The sequence below is a fragment of the Malaya genurostris genome, chromosome 3, assembly GCF_030247185.1.
Source record: "Malaya genurostris strain Urasoe2022 chromosome 3, Malgen_1.1, whole genome shotgun sequence".
NCBI lineage: Eukaryota > Metazoa > Arthropoda > Insecta > Diptera > Culicidae > Malaya > Malaya genurostris.
The window spans coordinates 289,151,120-289,171,631 of NC_080572.1; the positions used below are offsets into that span (position 1 = coordinate 289,151,120).

The following is a 20,512-nucleotide window of genomic DNA, read 5'->3' on the forward strand; positions in this document are numbered from 1 at the left end:
TAAGATCTGTTCTCACTGAAGTTCTTGGACGGCTGAGAATGTTCCGAGAAAAGATAAAAATACACAAGTAAGCAGTATGTAGCTTCACGACTCTGAGCATCACTGAAAAACTATACACAGACTGCTGAGTGCTCGTATAAATCTTAAGGCCTTTCATTGAAGTTCTTGGACGACTGGGAACCTACCTGGAACAGCTATAAATAGACAAGTAAGCAGTATGTAGCTCTAAAAGTTTGAACTACAAACAAAAAAGGCCATCTTGGCCATCAGGCGCTAAAGCATCGGACGTAGTGGGATTGTTCATTTTATTTATACTAAAATCAAATGAAATTTGAAAAACCTTTTTTTGCGCGAAAAATTTAAAATAACGCGATGTTTTATTTGATTTACGCGAAATTCCATTTACGCACCCCCGGCTCTGCGCGTAACTTATAGTTCCAGTGTATTCCTTTATTCTAACGGAAATTATATTTATCCCGTAAAAGTGCAAGGTCGTTTTTTTCTTAATATTTTGTTTCTATAAAACATTGCATGTAACGTTGGACTACCCAGCTAGTTTCAAAATCAATGCCAACATTTGTTTTCAATACAAAGGCAGCAGTGTTTTGTGATCCGTTTTAACTTATTCGTGTCTGCGAAATTTCGAAATTATTTCTTTGAGAATTTTGGTTCCAGGTCATCTAGCATTTTCTTGAATACAAAGAAACAACCTATCTTCGATCAAAATGTAGCGCGAGTCGAACGGCGCATAAATCAAATCCATGAACAGTCCAGCTGCTGATGTACATAACGCATTGATCAAAAAGTCCCGGGACTGACCCAGAGATGACGTTTGTGATGTCGAACTAGTCTCATTTTTCGAAAGTACCAACTTTCAGAGCAAATGTGTCAAATTTTCACATCAATAGCATCACAAACACTGAATATAAGTGACGTTACATATAAGCGATTTTACAAATTCATTTATGGAAAATGGAAATAACGAAATCCGTGTATTGGTAAAAATCAGCGCAAGCCAAGCACTAGCTTGAGAAGTATTTCTTTCACTCGGATACATTAAAAATAAAGGTTTGTGGAGTTCTAATTTTGAGCGTGGCCAAATGAAACAGTCAACCGGAAAAAATAAGCAAATTTTAATAATCGTAATGTACGAACGCAAAATCAAAGTTCGTTAGATTAGATGTTCTGAGATGATTAGCACATGAACTGGAAGTTCTTCTACGATCTTGTGCGAAAATCTAGGGTTTTTTTCCGAATGGGTGTCGCATTCGCTCACAACGCGTTTTTATGAAACAGTGGACGAAACATGGATCTACTATTTTTATCGGGAGTCATACCAGCATTCATACTGGGAAAGCCACCCGAAAACGTAACAGGTAGCTGAACAATCATGGCGTCTGGTTTTTAGATGCTTGAGGTATAATTAAAATCGACTACCTGGAGCTAGAAAGTACCTTCAAAAGTGATTAGTACATTGATTTATTGATGCGTTTGATGTGTGAAATAGTAAAAAACGGCCTCATAAAATGAACAAAAATATTACCGTTAACCAAGACAATGCATCGTGACATAAGTCAATAAAAATATTAAACGAATTGGGCTGCAATCTGTTTCCTCACCCACCTTATCCACAATAACCTAGCCCCCGGTGACTGCTTGTCCATTACTGATCAGAAAAAGACACGCAAGTGAAAAATATTTGGCTCGAACGAGGCAGTCATCACTACAACTGAAGTCTATGTTCATGTCATTGACAAATAATTCTATAAGGATGGAGTCTATTGGAACCCAGAAATCTTGTGAAAACAGTGTACAGATGAAATTGTCTAATTTGCTAAAGGAAACCATGACAATGATTTTCGTTCCTAAGTGAAGTTTCAATCACCAATTATCTGAAATATGTGAAGAAATATTTCCAAACAGTTTGTGTAATGATATTGAAAATCAATTCAAAATGATTGAGAAATTAATGTTCAAAACCTGTTTGAACGGTACTATCTTCTGTATTTTGAATTTGCACAAAGATGAAGAAAACATAAACGTAGTCCTAATTCAAAATTTAGTTTTATAAGTTTTATTTAGACCCGGTTTAGTTCCCACGTCAAAAGATTTTGAGTGATTTTATTTATGTGAAAATATAGAAGCTGAGACGAGACAAGTATCTTAGTACCTTAGCTATCAATTTTTACCAAAGGAGTCGAGCTTAAACATCTACTGGAAAAATTCCGATAAACCCCTTCTACCATTTACTTTTAGATTCGTGAAAGCTACCAGAAGTTGTTACTTTCTTCTTGCTACTGTATTCTTCTTTTGCCGGTTCGGATAGTAAAGTGTAAAAGACCTTTATTGATACTTTCCGGTATATCGGAGACTTGGGTGATTTACATTGATAAGATGCTTAAGCTCGGCTCCTCTGCTGGAAGGAGAAAGTTAAGTTACTGAAATATTTCTGCTTGCTCAAATGATCCTTGTCAAGACTCATCTTAATAAATATATTGTTAAATAAAAAAAGTCTCATCTTTCTGCGGTATATCTTCACATCTTTACTCTACCTACAGAACTAGCATTCTATAATTTGGATTTTATTTATTATTCCGAATTACAATAAAAATATTCTTATTGTTATGAATAATACTAATATTACCGTTGTTTTCCGCTCGAAATTTCAGGTGGGTAATTACCCACCTTTGGAATTTTCAAGTGGGTAGTACTACCCACCGTACCCACCTCTTTCACCGGCCCTGACCACTAGTCGCCTCAACGCAACTCAGCTACAATGATAAAGAGGTAGAGGAAGATTCGAATGACGAACCAATTGATACTCGACCGTCTTTGTACAATAATCGGTAGCACCCTCTCTGTCTTCGAGATTTCAATTTTTGATTTTTTTCCAACTCTGAGAAGTGGATAACGTGATTTTTGCTATGAAAATCAAACAATTTGTTATTGTAAAATAAAATGTTTCAGCAAATTCGAAAAATCTGATGAATTATGTATTTCAAAAGAATCAAATTGTTAGGGAAAGCGTAGATATTTTTTGTAGGGAAAACGCTTAAAAAGTTTGAACACTAAAAATTTGGTATTTACTATTACACTAACTCTATACTCTATATTGACAAAATATACAGATCAGAAACAAAATCGTTTGTACTTATGTCGAAATTTCTATAAATAGAACTGGAGAGTAAGGTTAGGCATTATACAGAGAGCGAAACATCTATACTAGATCACCATAGTTCGCTCGGGACGGATAGGTATTCAAACAAGATAGCTGCCAACCAAACTCTACAAATCACCCTGTATTGAGTGTCTGAGAGCCGGGGAGCCAAACCTTCTCTCGATATCTCACTCGTCAGGACGTTCACAGATTGCCGATACAATTGATATTATCATAATTTTTCCTGTCACTGTTTGATTACGCTGTGACTAAATAATAATCGAACAGCACAAATATTGAAATATATTCATCTACTCCAATAAGCTTAAAGTCCGATGAATAATGAACTTCATCGATTTATGTTTAGGCTAGTACTTTCTTTGTTCAGGGAATAGGAGAGTCGCCTGTCTTTGACTGAGTATACTTCTACTTGGTCATAGAACCACAAACGAATTTCCAGACATGACAGTCACAATCTTTTTTAGCGCACATTATAATGCAAATGTCAAACCGTGAGAACCCTTTCGATTCGTTAGTTCATTTGTATATATTGGCCCTTATTACCGTTCTCACTTCCACTTCCACTTTCACTTCACATATCACTTCACTTGATTTTACCTATTAAAAGTATCACGCATAGTGAAGTGATCACTGTAGTGGAAAAAACTAATTTTTTCAACAAAATGTTGGTGGCGTGATGTTCCTAATGACATCAAGGTCGTCAAAACTTTAGAAAGAGTACGTTTCATTTCCCACATTTAAATTCATTGGGAACATTATAAACGGCATAATCGTATTGCAAACTTAACGCAATGTCGTCGTTGCCGAGGCTTCGGTCATGGAACCAAAAATTGTCATATGGATATACGGTGTTTGAATTGTGGTAAACCGCATTCGAAAGACGTTTGTCCAATGAATGAAACCACTGATAAATTTTCATGTTCAAATTGCGATGAAAATCATAAATCCAATTATTTGAAATGTCCTGTCAGGGAAAAATTTTTAAACGCTCGTTCGCTTAGACAACAAGTCAAATCAACGACCTTAAATTTACAGAACATAGCTGAAAATCAAAAAACCGTTACAAATGCCACGCCTAATTCTTCTAAGGCATTTATTTCTTCTAATTTGAAACAAAAAACAGGTACGCCTGCCAATTCATCTTCTAACGAAACCAATTTATTGACAGTTAGATCAACCTCGTCGTCATCTTCTTCTAATGTCAGTTATGCTAGTGTAACAGGTAGAAATCTACCACTTAATTCTTCTAATGTAAATAATCAAAACACAGGAACGTCTTGCAGTTCAACTTCTAACAAAAACAATTTATTAATAGGTAGATCGACCATATCATCTTCTTCTAATGGCAGTCTATCTACAAATATTCCTTCAATGTCATTCGCATCTTTAAATCAAGTTGATTTAGACGATATAACTAAAAATAAAATGATCTACCTACAAGATCAACTTTTCCAAATGAATCCGACTTCATCACTTTTTGAAGCATTTCAAATCGGATGGCAATTCGCAAATAATATTATAATGAATTTAAAATTTAACAGTGATGTTAAATAATTATTTGAATATTTTAAATTGGAATGCTCGATCTTTGAAATCGAGTGAAGATGAATTTTATAATTTTCTCAAAGTTCACAAAATTCATATTGCCATTGTGACAGAAACTGTTCTTAAACCAAATGTCAAATTGAAAAGTAATCCACATTATGTGGTTCATCGATTTGACAGGTTTACTGGAATGGGTGGTGGAGTTGCCATTTTTGTCCAACGGCAAATTTAACATCGAATTTTACCTTTTTTTCAATACTAAAGTTATTGAAAGCTTGGGAATCGAAGTTGAAACCATCAATGGAATTTATTTCATCGCTGGAGCATATTTGCCGTTCCAACGCACCGGCGAACAATTAAATTTCTTTAAAGGCGATTTGCACAAGATATCGACCGAAATTTTTCGTAATAGGTATGTTGTTTCTCTTCCGTAAAATGTTTCTCTTCCGTGAAAAACCCGTCTACAATTGATCTGGTTCTAACGCATCAAAGTCACATTTGTAGTGAACCGATTACACATGCTGACTTTGACTCAGATCATCTTCCTGTAACATTCAGACTTTCAAACGAAGCTATAATTAATCCAATTAGTTCTATATTCAACTATCAAAGAGCTAATTGGTTGGATTACAGATCTCACATTGAAAATCATGTGGATCATGAAACTATTTTAGAAAATTCTGCGGACATCGACACAGCAATTGATATTTTTAATCATTACATTATTGAAGCTAGAAATCTTTCAGTTCCCAAACCTCAAACTAAATTAAATTATCCTATCATCGATGACATGATGTGTCATATAAATGAGAATTCAATTTTTTTACCAGAGCAGTTTGGATTTCGTCATGAACATTCATGAACTTGTCAGAGTAACGAACATGATAAAAGTAAATAAATTTTCTGGGTTATCCACTGGAGTTGCTCTTCTAGACATAGAAAAAGCATTCGATCAAAATGATTCAAAATTATTTAACTGATCGTACTCTTCAGGTTAGCTATCAGAATTATAAATCTGAATTGCTACCCGTACGAGCCGGTGTTCCGCAGGGTTCCGGCGTAGCTCCAATCTTGTATAATATTTTCACTTCTGATCTTCCAAATCTACCCGTTGGTTGTCAGAAATCGCTATTCTGTGACGACACAAGTCTGTTAGCCACAGGTAGAAATCTAAGAGTGATCTGCAGTCGCCTACAAAGAAGTTTAAATATTTTCAGTGATTATCTGTCAAAATGGAAAATTAATCCAAATGCAGCAAAAACGCAATTAATTATCTTTCCTCATAAGCCAAGAGCTTCTTTTCTTAAACCAAACAATAATCACATTCTCAAATTGAATGGCTTGGAATTGACATGGTCTGATCATGCTAAATACTTAGGTTTAACGTATGACAAAAAATTCACTTTCAAGGATCACATTGAAGGAATCCAGGCAAAGTGTAATAAATATATATTAAATGTTTATATCCTCTTATAAACAGAAATTCTAAGCTCTGTCTAAAAATAAATTGTTAATTTATAAACAAATATTCAGACCAGCCATGCTTTATGCAGTACCAATTTGGTCAAGTTGTTGTTCCACCAGGAAGAAAACGCTTCAAAGGATTCAGAATTGAATTCTAATAATGATTTTGAAGCGTCCTCCCTGGTTTAGTACAAATGACTCACAAATATAGAACCATTAGATGTAATGTCACATAATATTATAAGCAAATTCCGACAAAAATCGATGCAATCTTCAATTGAATCGGTTCGCTCTCTGTATTAGTTAGTAAGTTAGTAAATAAGTTCCTTTTCCCCATTACACAATACAAGTAGGTTTAGAATTTTCCCTACACAAAAATCTCAGAATTGCGGAAGCAAAAGGTCGTCCAAGTAATTGCTTTTGTCTCTAAAGCGACTTCCTTAATAAGGACCTAATTCACTTCACTCGATTTTCACCGTGTAGTGATATCGGTATAAAGGGCCATTGATTATACATTATAGCAGTCAAATGGAAGCTACAATGTATACTTTTCACGTTGGAAGTAAAGATCAGTGCGGTAAAATTTCATTTTCAATCGAATAATATAAGATGAAAATGAAATTTATGGCCTCTGACCGTCAGCATATCCCTACTAATTCATTTGACTTTTGCTGCCATTTTCAAGTGAAACTCCCGGAATTCATCGTCAGTTGATTATTCGTACCTAGTCATTTGAAGTTTTGCTTGCTCAGTTTCGAGTGCCAAGTAGTCTACCTGCTCCAATGCCTTCGCTCTTGGTAGCAAGCAAATTCGAACGAATAGAATTATAAATGGAGTAAAGTATTAAAAATGAAAACTAAAGGAGGAAACAATTAATTTATGTGTATTCTGTGATTGATATTTCAGCTATCTGGTTTGTCTTTCATCTACTATCTTGAACTAATTCGAATGTTTACATGAACCTCATTTGAAGGCCGCTCTCACACTATTGAAAGAGATATTTTGACATTTCAAGAGATTAACTGACGGTGGTTAAACTGAGCCTCGATTGAAGAGAAACGAGTGATGAATTGAATGCTGCCCGTTCGGGCCATCAGCAAACATTGTGTGTGTCAGAGAGTGAAGTTTACTGCATTAGAGAGATCGTCGATGTGTTTAACATTCAGTTTCAATTGAATTGAATGAAGTTTTACAGCACTGGTAAAGATACATATGATTACTTTTTTGTGCGCTAAAAAATCTCGGAAAGCTCAAAATTCCAAGAGCTAACAGAGTAGATTTCCGACGCTCCGTTATGTACTACGAAAAAGTCAGAGTAGATTGCATAAATGTGAAAAAATCAGAATCTATGGTTGACGAATACATGAAAGAAATGAGCATAATGACCTGGTTGCTTACTTTGGATGCCCATTCTTTGTTTTTTTCGTTTTGATTATTTTGTTGGTTGTTTTCAACAATCGTCTTTCTATTTTACTGTAGCGAAATAAGTGACAATGTTGACATTTGATTCTGTTCAACTCATGGCACACTTTAGTCGAAATGATAACAATGCAATTAATCTCGCGCTCCACCAAGCGGTGAGTGCGGTCATTTTAAAAAGTACCGGGTATGATCCAGATTTTTTTTTAAATTTTTGTGGGCACATACATGTCTTTATTATTTATCTTTGGTTACAGTATGAACGATATTGAGCAGTTTTGCTTCATATCCACTGATTCTTACATTTAGAAAGTAAAAACTACTCAGAACCATTGTCTAGAATTTATTTAGTTTGCTATTGCCTCATCCAATGTAGCATGTAAGTCAGTTGAAGCAAGAAATCATTATGTGCTGAATGTAAACATACCCTCTCAGCAAGCGGTTCTATTTTGTTAGTCGTTGAGCCCTTGTTGAACAACATACTGCACGAAATATTCGTTCAGTTTGCTAAGTGCTTCTGCAAAAATAGTGCCAAAATTAGGTGTTACCTTCATATAGAAAGAAAATTTGCTGTTATTCTACGTGAAGTAGAAGAATTGTACAGGTATGTAGTGTTAGTTTAAAAAAAATGGAAAAACAACTTCAGAAATTCTCCAGTAAAACTAGTCCAACGGGGCTCCAACACCTCATATTAAAATGGCTCAACAATGGACCTCTGTCTGTCGGGTTTGTTGAACGAAAAAAAATGGCATTCGGTTCAACGATCTGTTTCAAAATCGACAAACGAAAGTCAAAGTTGATCCAACGTATTGGAACAACGAAGGACTACCGTTTAACGTTTTTTTTCTAAGAGGGTATGTTTGCTTCCTTCCTAACTTGTATTGTTTCCATGGCATTTTGTCGGAACTAGTCGACGCTTGTTAACGGAGGGTCATTACATAAAATTACATTATTACCATTGTAATCTTGAGTTTATCTTTGACTCAATGTCATACATTTGGAATTTATCTGTTGTTTGGTCGGTGGAATTGAGGTGTATTACCAATAGAATTCAACATGATTTAATTTGAAAAAGATTTGAAGAGGCTTAGAGCACATTCAGCAGCTGGAAGTTCTATATGGAAGATCTATAATAGAACAGAAACTGGAACAAACGTATCTCCAGCAAGCCGTTCTAGTTTTATTTATTCTTCTGTTAAATTTAAAACTGGTCTACGATGCCGTTCTATTTTTTGTATATTTAAAACACGAGTAAAACACTGCTGGGCTGCCAGTTTTTCTTGTAATAAAGTCCAGATTTAAATTTTGTAGCTGGCATAAGTTATGCATCTAGAACTAAAACACTACTGAATATGCCCTTAGAGCAAATTTAGCAGCTGCAAGATTCATATGGGTGGTCTATAATGTAAATGAAACTGAAACAAATGTATTCCCAGCAATCCGTTCTAGTTTTATTTATTCGACCAGTTCTACTGTCAAATTTAAAACTGATATACACTGCCGTTCTATTTTTTCTATATTTGAAACACAGATAAAACGCTGCTGAGGCTGCCAGTTTATTTTGTTATAATTTCTAAATTTAAATTTTGAAACTGACATAAATTATGCATCTAGAACTAGAACACTCCTGAATATGCCCTTACAGTTGCAATTTAAGTATCGAGACAAATGCGACGAAATGAAGTGTACAACACTTCGGTCCAACGTGTCGTTTTTTATCAGTGTAAGCTCTCGAGCAGATTTATTTTTTAGAAGCATAGAAAATACTATTGAACCGTCAGATTCGAACGAAAAGTTTAAATTAGCAACTTCAGTAATTTTTGATTGAAAATACATCCTTAAAATTGGTACATCACTGAACTGGTCGAAGCATAAACAATCGCACTAGAAACGTCAACGGTTCAGTAACACCGAAGTAGGCCAAGGCTATGACACAGTCGAAAAAAGTACGAAAAACATAAAACTCAGCAGAAAAAAAATCAGTTTTCATTACGCCTCCGAACCCGCCAAACCGAAAAGTAACGAAAGAAACCGAAAAAAACGGCAACCTACCCTTCAGTGCCCAGATCTCCTTCTGCTGAATGCCCTCGTATATCTGCTGCAGCTCGCTGTAACACGTTTCCGACAGCTCCTCGGGTTCGGCTATCGAAATCAAACCGTAGATAACCGAGGTATGTTTCAAAATTTCCGTCTGTCGCAAAGCCCGACTACCACCGGTTACCAGGGGTTCCTCGGTCAGATCTTCCCGGTGACAGTACTTGTCCGTACAGGTCCGGTTCCGTGACGGCCGTGGGTGACGATAGTCAACCGTACCGTTGCTGCTTCTGCCGGATATCGGCGACACGCCGATGAGGACTGTAACAATGATCGTCATGGACATAAAACGGATCGGGGCCATTTTTTGCGCCTTTTGCTTCACCAATTCTGCTCCGCTATCAGTGTTGAAGATTCGTTCACCTATTTTTTGTTTCACTTTACTTCGGTTGTCCACCGTTTTTTTTTTTGCACTAACTGACAATCAGCTGCTGAGATGAATCACTTCATAACATCACTGCACTTTTCGCTCTCTTTCTTTGGACCATGTAAAGACCCTCACCGAAACACGATGGCACAGTGCACTCGAAAATGAAGGCTCACAAAGCAGCCGGAACAGGCCTCTTTCATTGAGTAATACTGTTTCACTGGTTTATTTTTTTTTAATCGTTTCACTTCTCCTCTCCTGCTTGCCAGCAGTCAAAATAGCCTTACGTAATATTTATTATCACGCCTCCAATGGCAACATTCAGGCGGCACGTGAAGTCTCTCGTTTGGCAACAAGAAAAACGTTCAAACCGATGCCTTAAAAACACTTGATTGAATCTCGCCAAAAAAAACAAAAATACTTGGCACACTTCTCAACTGATGCGACTCGTCGTTGCACCTCAAATCTTTTGTACCCTCGTCAAAACTTTTTGACGGGGCAAACGATCGTCCGCCAGGGACACGATGGAAGGACAATGCACTACTCTCAGCACAACTCCACGACTCGCGAGACGCGTCCCGATCCACGATCCACGATCAATCAACTCCGTATCCGTCAGCAGTGCCAAATGACCATCGGAGTTTAGCCGAGCCTTGAAAGATAATGGACCACGCAGCAGCCAATGCGGTTAAGCGGTAAAACAAAACCTAAACCCGCGTGTGAACCGCCCGAACGCGTAACGTATAATGAACGATCGTACGATGCTGAAGATGACTCCAACCGTCCGAAGTCTGACAGCTACCGACGTATGGTAATCGAATTTAGTCAGAAGCAACGACAAAAGCGTACCATCGCCGTCGACGGACGCAAACCGAATAATCCCGCACTGTTCGTATGACACTGTAAGCTCATGAAGGATGACGATGACGATCATCATCATCGGAATCATCATCGTCATCGTCAAGTTGCATATGCCTAGCCGTAGCCGGTCTCGGGCCAAGATCGACCTCCCAAAATTTATGCCTTCCACAGCCGAGAAGTGGAACCCGCAGAAAAGCATAACAGCAGAGTAGAGCGAAAAACATAGCTGAGCATAGCACCACCACCCAATCAGCAGGTTCATTTTCTGGCACGCCACCAGCACCAAAAGCTAAAATCGCTCACATTCTCCTTCTGCTTCTTGAACATTTTCACAAGGAGAGCTTTCCAGAGCGATTCCAGAGAGAGAGCTTTTTGCTGAGTGGCTGTTCTGCCAAAAAATATACCTCACGAAAGTACTTGCATCAGAATCGTTCGAATGGGGATTTTTTTTCTGAATGTTTGAATATGAATATATTTGTTAATTTTATTTGGCAATTCTCCACTACGAGTTATACTGAAATGACCTAATCGATTATTTTCGGAAATATCGACTGGGAAAAAAGCATTTTATTCATGGATAAGTACTCTTGCCCTTGATGGGTTATGATTGCTCCTGGTAACTGGTTTGTGCGAATTGCACTAATTTTACCTTCTTTTTTTTACTTTTCGTCTTCGACTCATCGGTGCATTGCCGTTTACATTGAAGACTGTACACTTCAGTGTAGCACAAGAGTTTGCACTTAACATTAACTTCACATCTGTTTAGTGGTTTATGTGGAACCGCGCGATGACATTAGTAGTTCACATGGAACTGCTAATGCACTGATGAGTCGTAGATGAAACGTGAAAATTAGATGAGTTGCCTATATCGATTCAGTTATAAATGAACAGAAAGTTATGAGTCTCAGATTGTAAGAAATCGTTGTTTTGTTTGCTATTAACACATGGATCAATAAGTCCCGAGACTAAAGCAGAGATGGCGCTCGTAGTAAACCAGTAACCACGTCTTTCTAGAGTACTAACCTTGAAACGGGTCAAAATTCGTTCAACAAACCCGACAGACAGAGGTCCATTGTTGAACCATTTTTAATATGAGGAGTTGGAGCCCCGTTGGTGGTTCAATGCCCGGGTTGGTAGTTCAATGCATAGGGCGCTGTTCTTATAAGCCAGTTGTCGTATGTTCGAGTCCCGACCTGGAAGGATTCTTAGTGTCATTAGGATAGCCATGCAATGATTCTGTACACTAAGAATCGGCTGCGAAGTCTGTTGAAACAGAAAGGCCAAATTCCACAAAAGGAATGTAATGCCAGGAGCCCCGTTGGACTAGTTTTACTGGACAATTTCCAAAGTTTTTTCCACTAATTTTTTTTTAACTAATACTACATTCCTGTACAATACTTCTACTTCACGTAGAATAACAACAAATCTTCTTTCTATATGGATGTAACACCTAATTTTCACGCTATTTTTGCAAGAGAAAATTCAACAACAAAACCGTTCCAGCAAACTGAACGAATATTTCGTGCAGTATGTTGTTCAACAAGCGCTCAACGACCTACAAGATAGAACCGCCTGGGGTGATTATTTATGACAGTTCGATAATTTTTGTCCAACACTGAAAAAAACTTTGCAGAAGAATTCCTATTTCTGAGCTTTGGTAAAAATTACTAATGTAATTTCAGTTAAAGAAAATACCCAAACAAAAAGTTTCAATATATTGTCAAATGAAGTAAATTTTTCTCGAGGTTCTTCTTACGTTCTCTGCATTGCAATTATTATACCACTTGTTATCAATAACTTTCCACTCGTCAAGCTTTTTTTTATTTAAAAGATATTTTTATTTAGGCCTATTTGCGTACAAGCTTTAGGTGGCCGATTGAGCCGATTTTTTTAATAAATTTTTTTTTGAGTTGGATCTCGTTGTCACCCTTTTTCTAGGGGAAGAGGAGCTTCCATTTCCCTCCTGCGAGGATTGAGGGGCACTTCGTTCGTGGTTCGTCTCGTCATGGTATTGTTGTTGAATCCCGTCTTGAATTCGTTGCTTATTGCTGTAGATGCGCCTTGTTGTACATTGTTTGCAGTTGCTGGTTGGTTGGAGGGTAAGCTGCAGCTGGTGTACTTTGTTCCACAGGGGATACGTTGGATGGTTTCGTTGAAGGGGATGCTTCACTGTTGTTGGTGACTGTCACAGGTGTACTGGGGTTGCTTGGGGTTGGTGTGAAGGAAGCACCGTTGTCCTTTGGTATAGTTGTCTCCTTGTCCGGTTTATCACATGGCTTACCGTTGTGAACAGCTTTTTGGCAATATTGGCATGTGGTCATCTGATAGTCAAAGGTAACAAGTGATTTGCACGGAATTCTTGTATTCTGACCGAAAGTCACATTAGAAGGTATAGCCCTCTTCAAGCGCATGCGTAACAAACGTACGCCATTTAGAATACCGGAAAAAAGTTCTTCCACTTTTCTTTTACGATAGAGAGAATTTCTCCGTATTAGAACATAGTTTTGCGAATATAAGGATGACGCTTGAGGGAAGATCATGCACACGCACTTCTATAGCAATATCTCCCATATATACTGGAATGTTGTACTTGATATTTTCATGCTCCACATAGTGCACATTATTATTGTCTTTAGCGAATTGAATTGCATCCAACTCTTTATAGAACTGGATATAAACAACATTATTGGTCTTATTTCATTGAAGGAAATGCACACGTTTAATGTCAAGATGCATTTGCTCCTTAAGCAAACCTTCAAGTTCTCGTATCGAAGGTCGAATTTTGCACTGTCTGAAGTCGGTGGTAGCTTTTGTTCGTTTTATTTCACTCATTTCGAGATCGTTCTACTGTTCACTACACAATACTGTACTTGGTTTCTTCTGTCCCGAACGTAAGCGGTTTTGGTTTATCGACTGACTTGGATGAGATGTGAAACCAAACTGAACCGTCAAGCTTTGAATTGGGCCGTCGTTTAGTTGAATTTAACTATTCGATGAAAAATTACTATCGAAATGTCAAATTTCAACCAAAAAATAAATAATTTACGAAATAATTCACATACTTAGGCTGTGAACCATTTCGCGGTTAATTTTAACTTTTGGGTAAAATCTGACACTCGAGTGGTTAATTTGATGTTGTCATAAATAATCCCTACTCGAGAGCATGGTTATTTTTGACAGATCGATTGTTATTTTCCAACACTGAAAAAAAACAGGCAATGAAAATTCTAGTATTAAATCATTAGTTAAAATTATTTCCAGTGGAAAATAAACCCAAATAACTTTCCGTACGTCAAATTTTAAAATGGGCCGCAGTTTTAGTTAAATTTAACTACTCGACACAAAATAACCACCCAAGTGTCAGATTTCAAACAAAAGTTAAAATTAACCGTGAAATGGTTCACAGCCTTAACAGCGGACCTTACATGATCATTAAAAGTGTCATTACTAAAATATAATATCATTTTAAAGAACGTGTATGGTGTGTATGGTGCAGTAATGACGAGTTTTCTATGCAAATTTGAAATATCATTAGCGGCACTTACACGAGCATTGTTTTTGTCATTTTTAATGATGACTGATGTATTTCAAATTTGATAGAAATCTCGGCATTACTGCACACATTACACGTTCATTAAAATGATGTTATTTTTTAGTAATGACATTTTTAATGACTCGTGTAAGGGCCGCTATTACTTAGTCATCATTAAAAATGACAAAAATAATACTCGTGTAAGGGCCGCTAATGGAACTGATTTCAACTTGGGTCATAAGTTTGTAGCACAAACAAACAGATATGACTTTCGAATTAATTTACTGAATCATTTTACCCGTCATTTCGAATATACCGTTAGTTGGTACAGTGGTCATCATGTGTCATGATGGCGCCACTAACACACATGTTCCCCCGTCAAAAACACCCCGTCCGTATAAGGTTGTGCACGAAAATGACATAACCTCACAAAATGAACCAAATAACAAAAAATTATCTTATCTACAATATATACTGCCCATACTTGCATATCAGTCCCATATGGAAAATCGGCATGTCTAGAAAAAGACGATTTAAATTTTATTTCCGATTTTTTTTTATTTATTGTTCAACCTAATGCTAAATCATGGTTTTATTACTTGAAATATCGGTAATACACCTTTACTATTCGAAAATTGCAACAAATGAAATTATTGAAATTTGCACTGAATGGGACTGATATGCGAGTATTTCGCATATGGGACAGACATGAGTTGATGTTTTTTTCACATTTTACTGAACAAACCCTCAACTTTTATTGCAATTTCTAAGAGTATATTGAGGATAGATTTCATTCCTCAAGCTAACTCAAAATTGATGAAAACCGATAAGGGACTGATATGCGAGTATGGGCAGTATATGTGGTATGAAAAGATAATACTGACTATTTTTATTTACACCCAAACCTCCATTTACGTACCTTATATATGTATATATGAATAAATATACGTACGCATGTGTGCAAATTTTTGTATTTCTTAATGCATATAAATATTGGTGAAGTGAAAGCAATTATTTATATGTATAAATATATACACATATATGCGGATGGGAGAGCGTGTAAGCATACATCTCGTACATACATATATAAGGTACGTAAATGGAGGTTTGGGTGTACTGTGAATCAAAAAATTCATAGTTCATAAGAGGTTCATTGTTTGAATTAAAAAATTGCATGTCGCCTCACACTAAACAGATTTATGCAAATATCGCTTTTAGATGCTGGAAACGCATACAGCGCCATCCTTTTAGTTCTTTTCACTATGGCACACGTTTTTAGCAGGCACTTTCTCGTCAGTTTTCAATTTTTAATTTGCAGTCAGCCCGGTGGCATGGATAGGGCGCTCCAGCAAGTGCTATCGTAGCCAACATCTGGGGTATTTGGTGGGCAATCAGAGCGCTCAGAGTATGGTAAACAAACATTCGAGCATTTCAATTCGAGTAAAATCTTAATTTCCTTATCGTAGTGATGATATTCTGATCGATAATTTGCGGGGAATTGCTTTAAAGGGTACTGAATAAACAAGTAGTTTGTAATATCCAATTTTTCGTTAGCCATTCTTCTTCATTGTTTTGATTTTTCCAGAATGATGCTGGCCACAGTTTCATGACGTCATAGCAGGGGGCTGTTTGCAGTCGCAAAACAAAACAAGCACACGGCAACTGTCAAATATGAATCTGATTCATCGATAGTTCATTTTGGTCGTTTTGCACGAACAAGACATAAGGTCAAACCGCATTCGGCCGACATTTCCATCGCCGATCTTTTTTCGCTCTTAGGTTATGACTGAGCTGCCGGCGTGCGCATGTATAGGTACGCCGGATCCGACATAAAATTCATATCTTTGGCAACGATATTCCTCACCGAGCTTTTCGCACCGTAGCAACTGTGTCGGGTCCGGCGTACCTATACATTCACACGCCCGTGCTCAGCCATAGCCGAAGAGAGAAAAAGTCAACGCCGGCGAGCTCGGATCGGCCGAATGCGGAGTGCCCTATAACCTTACGAAAATGAACAAAATGAATCAATTTTGATAGCTATCAGTGGCCCTTATTAGGTTTTGCACGAACATGACATAACCTCACAAAAATGAACAGAATGAACTTTTTTTGACAGTCGACGTGTACTTGTTTACAGTTTAAAAGTTCATCAGAAGTTCATCGTTCGAATGTAAAAATTGCAAGTCGCCTCACACTCAACAGATTCATACATAAATCGCTCCTTGATGCTGGAAACACATACAGCGTAATCTTTTTAGTTATTTTCATTGTGGAATACGCTTTTAACAGGCACTTTTTCGTCATTTTTTCAATTTTTAACTTGCAGTCGCAAAACAAAACAAGTACACGGCAACTGTCAAAGATGAACTTGATTCATCGGCAGTTCATTTGTGTCGTCATCGTGCAAAACCTAATTCTGCGAGTCGAGTGAGGTGACTCGACAAATCTCACCTTGCTGTCACATGACTGTAGTCACCCTATTCTACGAGTCGACCCGGGTGACGTGAGAGGTTCATTTCATGGTGAGTGAGACGATGAAGCTTAAGTGACTGGCGATTAATTTTCCCAAACGTCAACGAATAAAAACATGGCGCAGTGTGGCGATTGCCATACACAGGGAATGCTATACTGTAATGTGCTTTCAAAATATCTTTGTCACAGGATGTACCCTTGAGAAAACTCAAGGAATTAAAAAGGAATGTGAACACCCTAGTAGAACTTAGCACTTAAACATAAATGAAAAATAACAAATAACTGGAGTCAACAAAATAGAATCCATTGAATCAATTGAATCAAATTGAAAAACCTCTGCAATTTCATTTTAATTTTTCCTTCTCAACCACTTGAATGTATAAAGTAGGTGTTTGAACTTATACACTAAGGTCAAGTCTTTTTTAGCACAATTTTATTATACGCGACTTTTTTACGGATTCCGTAAATTACGCGGTAGGTAATCCCGTGTAAAAAAACCTTAGTGTATAAATAATGAATTGTGATTAACCTCAGTGATCCAATCACACTGAAATTTACATAGATTTATTGAATAACGATACAGACCGTTTTTGTGTACAAACACACAAATTAAGATTTATTGAAATTTATTTTTATGTTTGAATACAAATACAAAAAATCAATTTTCATTCTATTGACAATATGCATTCTTTTCAGAACAAAATTCTCAACCGTTACAACAAAAATCATGAAATCTGTATTTTAAAAGTTCACTCTTGTTACTACCCCTACCGATATCGACTTCAAGACGCTAGAATCGATTTTTAAAATGATCGCATAGCCTTTCTGTATAAGAAATGCTTAATTATATTAAACATGATTAAAAACAAGAGCAATTACAGGTCGGCAAAGGTAATTAATAGAAAAGAAACGCTCAATGGCAACAAAGATAATACTATTTATTTTTTATTGACTGCAAATGAAACAAATATTCGTTACAAAATGTCCAGAACGTAGTTTGATTTAATCAAACGTAGTTTGATTTAAAATTAGAAAAAGTAAACAATTTTGGCATTTTTATTTATAAAAAAAACTATTAAATTTAATTCCGTACATCATTCTACATTTTTTAATATTTCTGCTGTCACTTGCCTTGCACGTATCGACTCTAAAACTCACCCCACAGTGACTTTTGTCACCATGATTCGACTGCAAGAATACGGTGAGAGTTCAACAAAGTTCATCCATGATGACTTTTGTCACTACATTCGACGGTCAGAATTGCGTGACTCGGCTGACTCGGCTTATCTCACCTCACTCGACACGCATAATAAGGGCCAGTGGTTTGTTTATGTGTTCATTGCGTTCATTCTAATTTGAATACGTGTTAATAGATATGTAAACAAACCACTGATAGCTGTCAAAGTTGATTCATTTTGTTCATTTTTGTGAGGTTATGTTATGTTCGTGCAAAACCTAATTCGAGTGGCCATCGTGCAAAACCTTGTAATTTGACATTTGAATAACATTCATCAATTTCACAATCTTAAGGGCTTTGCCTCAATATGCATTCCGATTAGTGCCACAAAAAGTTCGGACCAACCATTTCATCAATCTCATTGAAACTGAAGGTTAAAATTAAACGCAAATGTAGATTTTGATTCACATTAAAAACTCATCAAAACTAAGTTAGGAGAATGACGATGAAAAACCTACTAACCATACCAAAACTAATTAAAAACCGATTCAAATTGTTCCACCATTGCTTCACGAATGGGGATCTTCAATGATCTTCACGCCTAGATGGAATTGAAACAGTTTTTGTTCAAATTTTGTTTTCCACAAATTTCCATCAGCATGGAACGACGACCGTTCAACCTTCAGGAAATTGTTTCGTTGCGCTCAGGTGGAATTATTTTGCGAAAAACATCAATCTCTTAATGACGGTAGCATACAAAAGGGGAACGATCATTGCTGCCTAATCGGATTCGATTTCCGCTCCAAAAGCTTGAAAGGACAATCGATTGGTAGTATTTTAATTTTAGCTGGTTCGTCCACCAATTGCTACATAAATCTGACGAACCGTTTAATTTTCTGCGATTCGTTTTAACTCATTTAATTATTTTTTTCCCAATAGCAATTTAACACTCTGTGGTTTTGTATAATTTTCGCGAACACCACTATTAAATGAAAAATGTCTAAATTATTGAAGCCAAAGTTACCTTTGCACTCAAAAAGAGATCGGCGGAAGTTGGAATTCGCATTTTGGAGCCTAATGCTAGAACTGAATTTTGATGAAAGATTGAGGAACAGAATTCTGATCCTGAACTCGGGAACTGAATTCTGAATTTGGATTGTAGAACTGATCACTGAACCTGTGTTCTGGAACTACATTCAACAGAACTCGATTGCTGAACTATGGATTCTGGTTTGCAATTGAACTTTTATTACAAAGTTCCGATCCAGAAATCAGCTTTCAAATTCGAATCTAGAATTTAAATCCAAAATTCAATTCTAGAATCCAGATCCGGAGTTTTAGTTTAGTTCAAAAATTTTCTAAATTTAGGTCTTGAATTTAGTCACGCTTCTAAAATTTTGGTACTGAATTTGGGATCCTAATTCTAGACCTACATTCCGGAGCTGAATTTTGGTCTTAGATTCTGGAATCCAGAACTCAGTTTCAGAATTCCGAAACTCAATTCTAAATTGGCATTCATGTAGCACCCCGTAGCTCCTTGAATCTTGACCTTTTATGATCACTAATTTTATAGCTATCGAAAATCACCATGACACATAGAGGATTTCGGATTTGAACCAACGCAAGGTAAAATTCTGACAACCGCACTGATGCATTATAAACACTTGGCGGTTCCGAAATTTAGGCGAATGGTAGTTTATGCAGCCACGGCCATGGTTGTCGGAAGTTTTAAACAGTGAAGTGACTGATGGATCCCATTGAACCTAATGCTTCCTGGACAAATTCTGAGTTTTTCGTGTTATTAAATCTGCAGATTCGATACGTTCTTGAACGTGAGTCTAATTGGTATCATAAACTGGATCTGGTGAATTAATGTGATCATTGGTAAGTTGAAACCAATTGTTTGATGCAAAAAAATAAATTTATTTGATGCAAAACAAACAAAGGAATGTCAGTATGTGAAAGTGTGAATGTATGTAGGGTATTCAACAAAAATAGTCACAAACTTTTCGCAGTGACGACTTGACCAACTTTGACAATCTTAGACTGAAATGAAAGGACATATGTTCACACTAGAGATGGTCGGGTATAGAAATTCTTATACCCGAACCCGACCCGTACCCGAGTGATCAGCAAAAAAAATTACCCGTACCCGACCCGTACCCGATTAAAAATTTAAAAAATTACCCGTACCCGACCCGTACCCGATCAATAATAAAAAAAAATTAACCGTACCCGACCCGTACCCGATAAAAAATAAAAAATTTTACCCGTATCCGACCCGTACCCGATTAAAAATTACCTGTACCCGTACCCGACCCGAATGAGTAGTAAAAAGTTTACCAAAATTCAGGATGGAAAAAATAAAGTGTTTTAGATAGCGAGCTAGATAGAGCGTATCAG

General features: G+C 36.8%; 1 protein-coding gene across 1 annotated transcript in view; it reads right to left on the minus strand.

Moving 5' to 3' along the window:
- LOC131437751 (nose resistant to fluoxetine protein 6-like) overlaps positions 1 to 10,789 on the minus strand; it is a 53,384-nt gene extending 42,595 nt beyond the window's left edge. The window contains exon 1 of the mRNA XM_058607301.1: positions 9,659 to 10,789. Within this exon, the coding sequence (XP_058463284.1) occupies positions 9,659 to 10,004 (346 nt within the window). The 5' untranslated portion in view covers positions 10,005 to 10,789. The remainder of the gene's footprint in view (positions 1 to 9,658) is intronic.
- Positions 10,790 to 20,512: the final 9,723 nt, after the last annotated feature.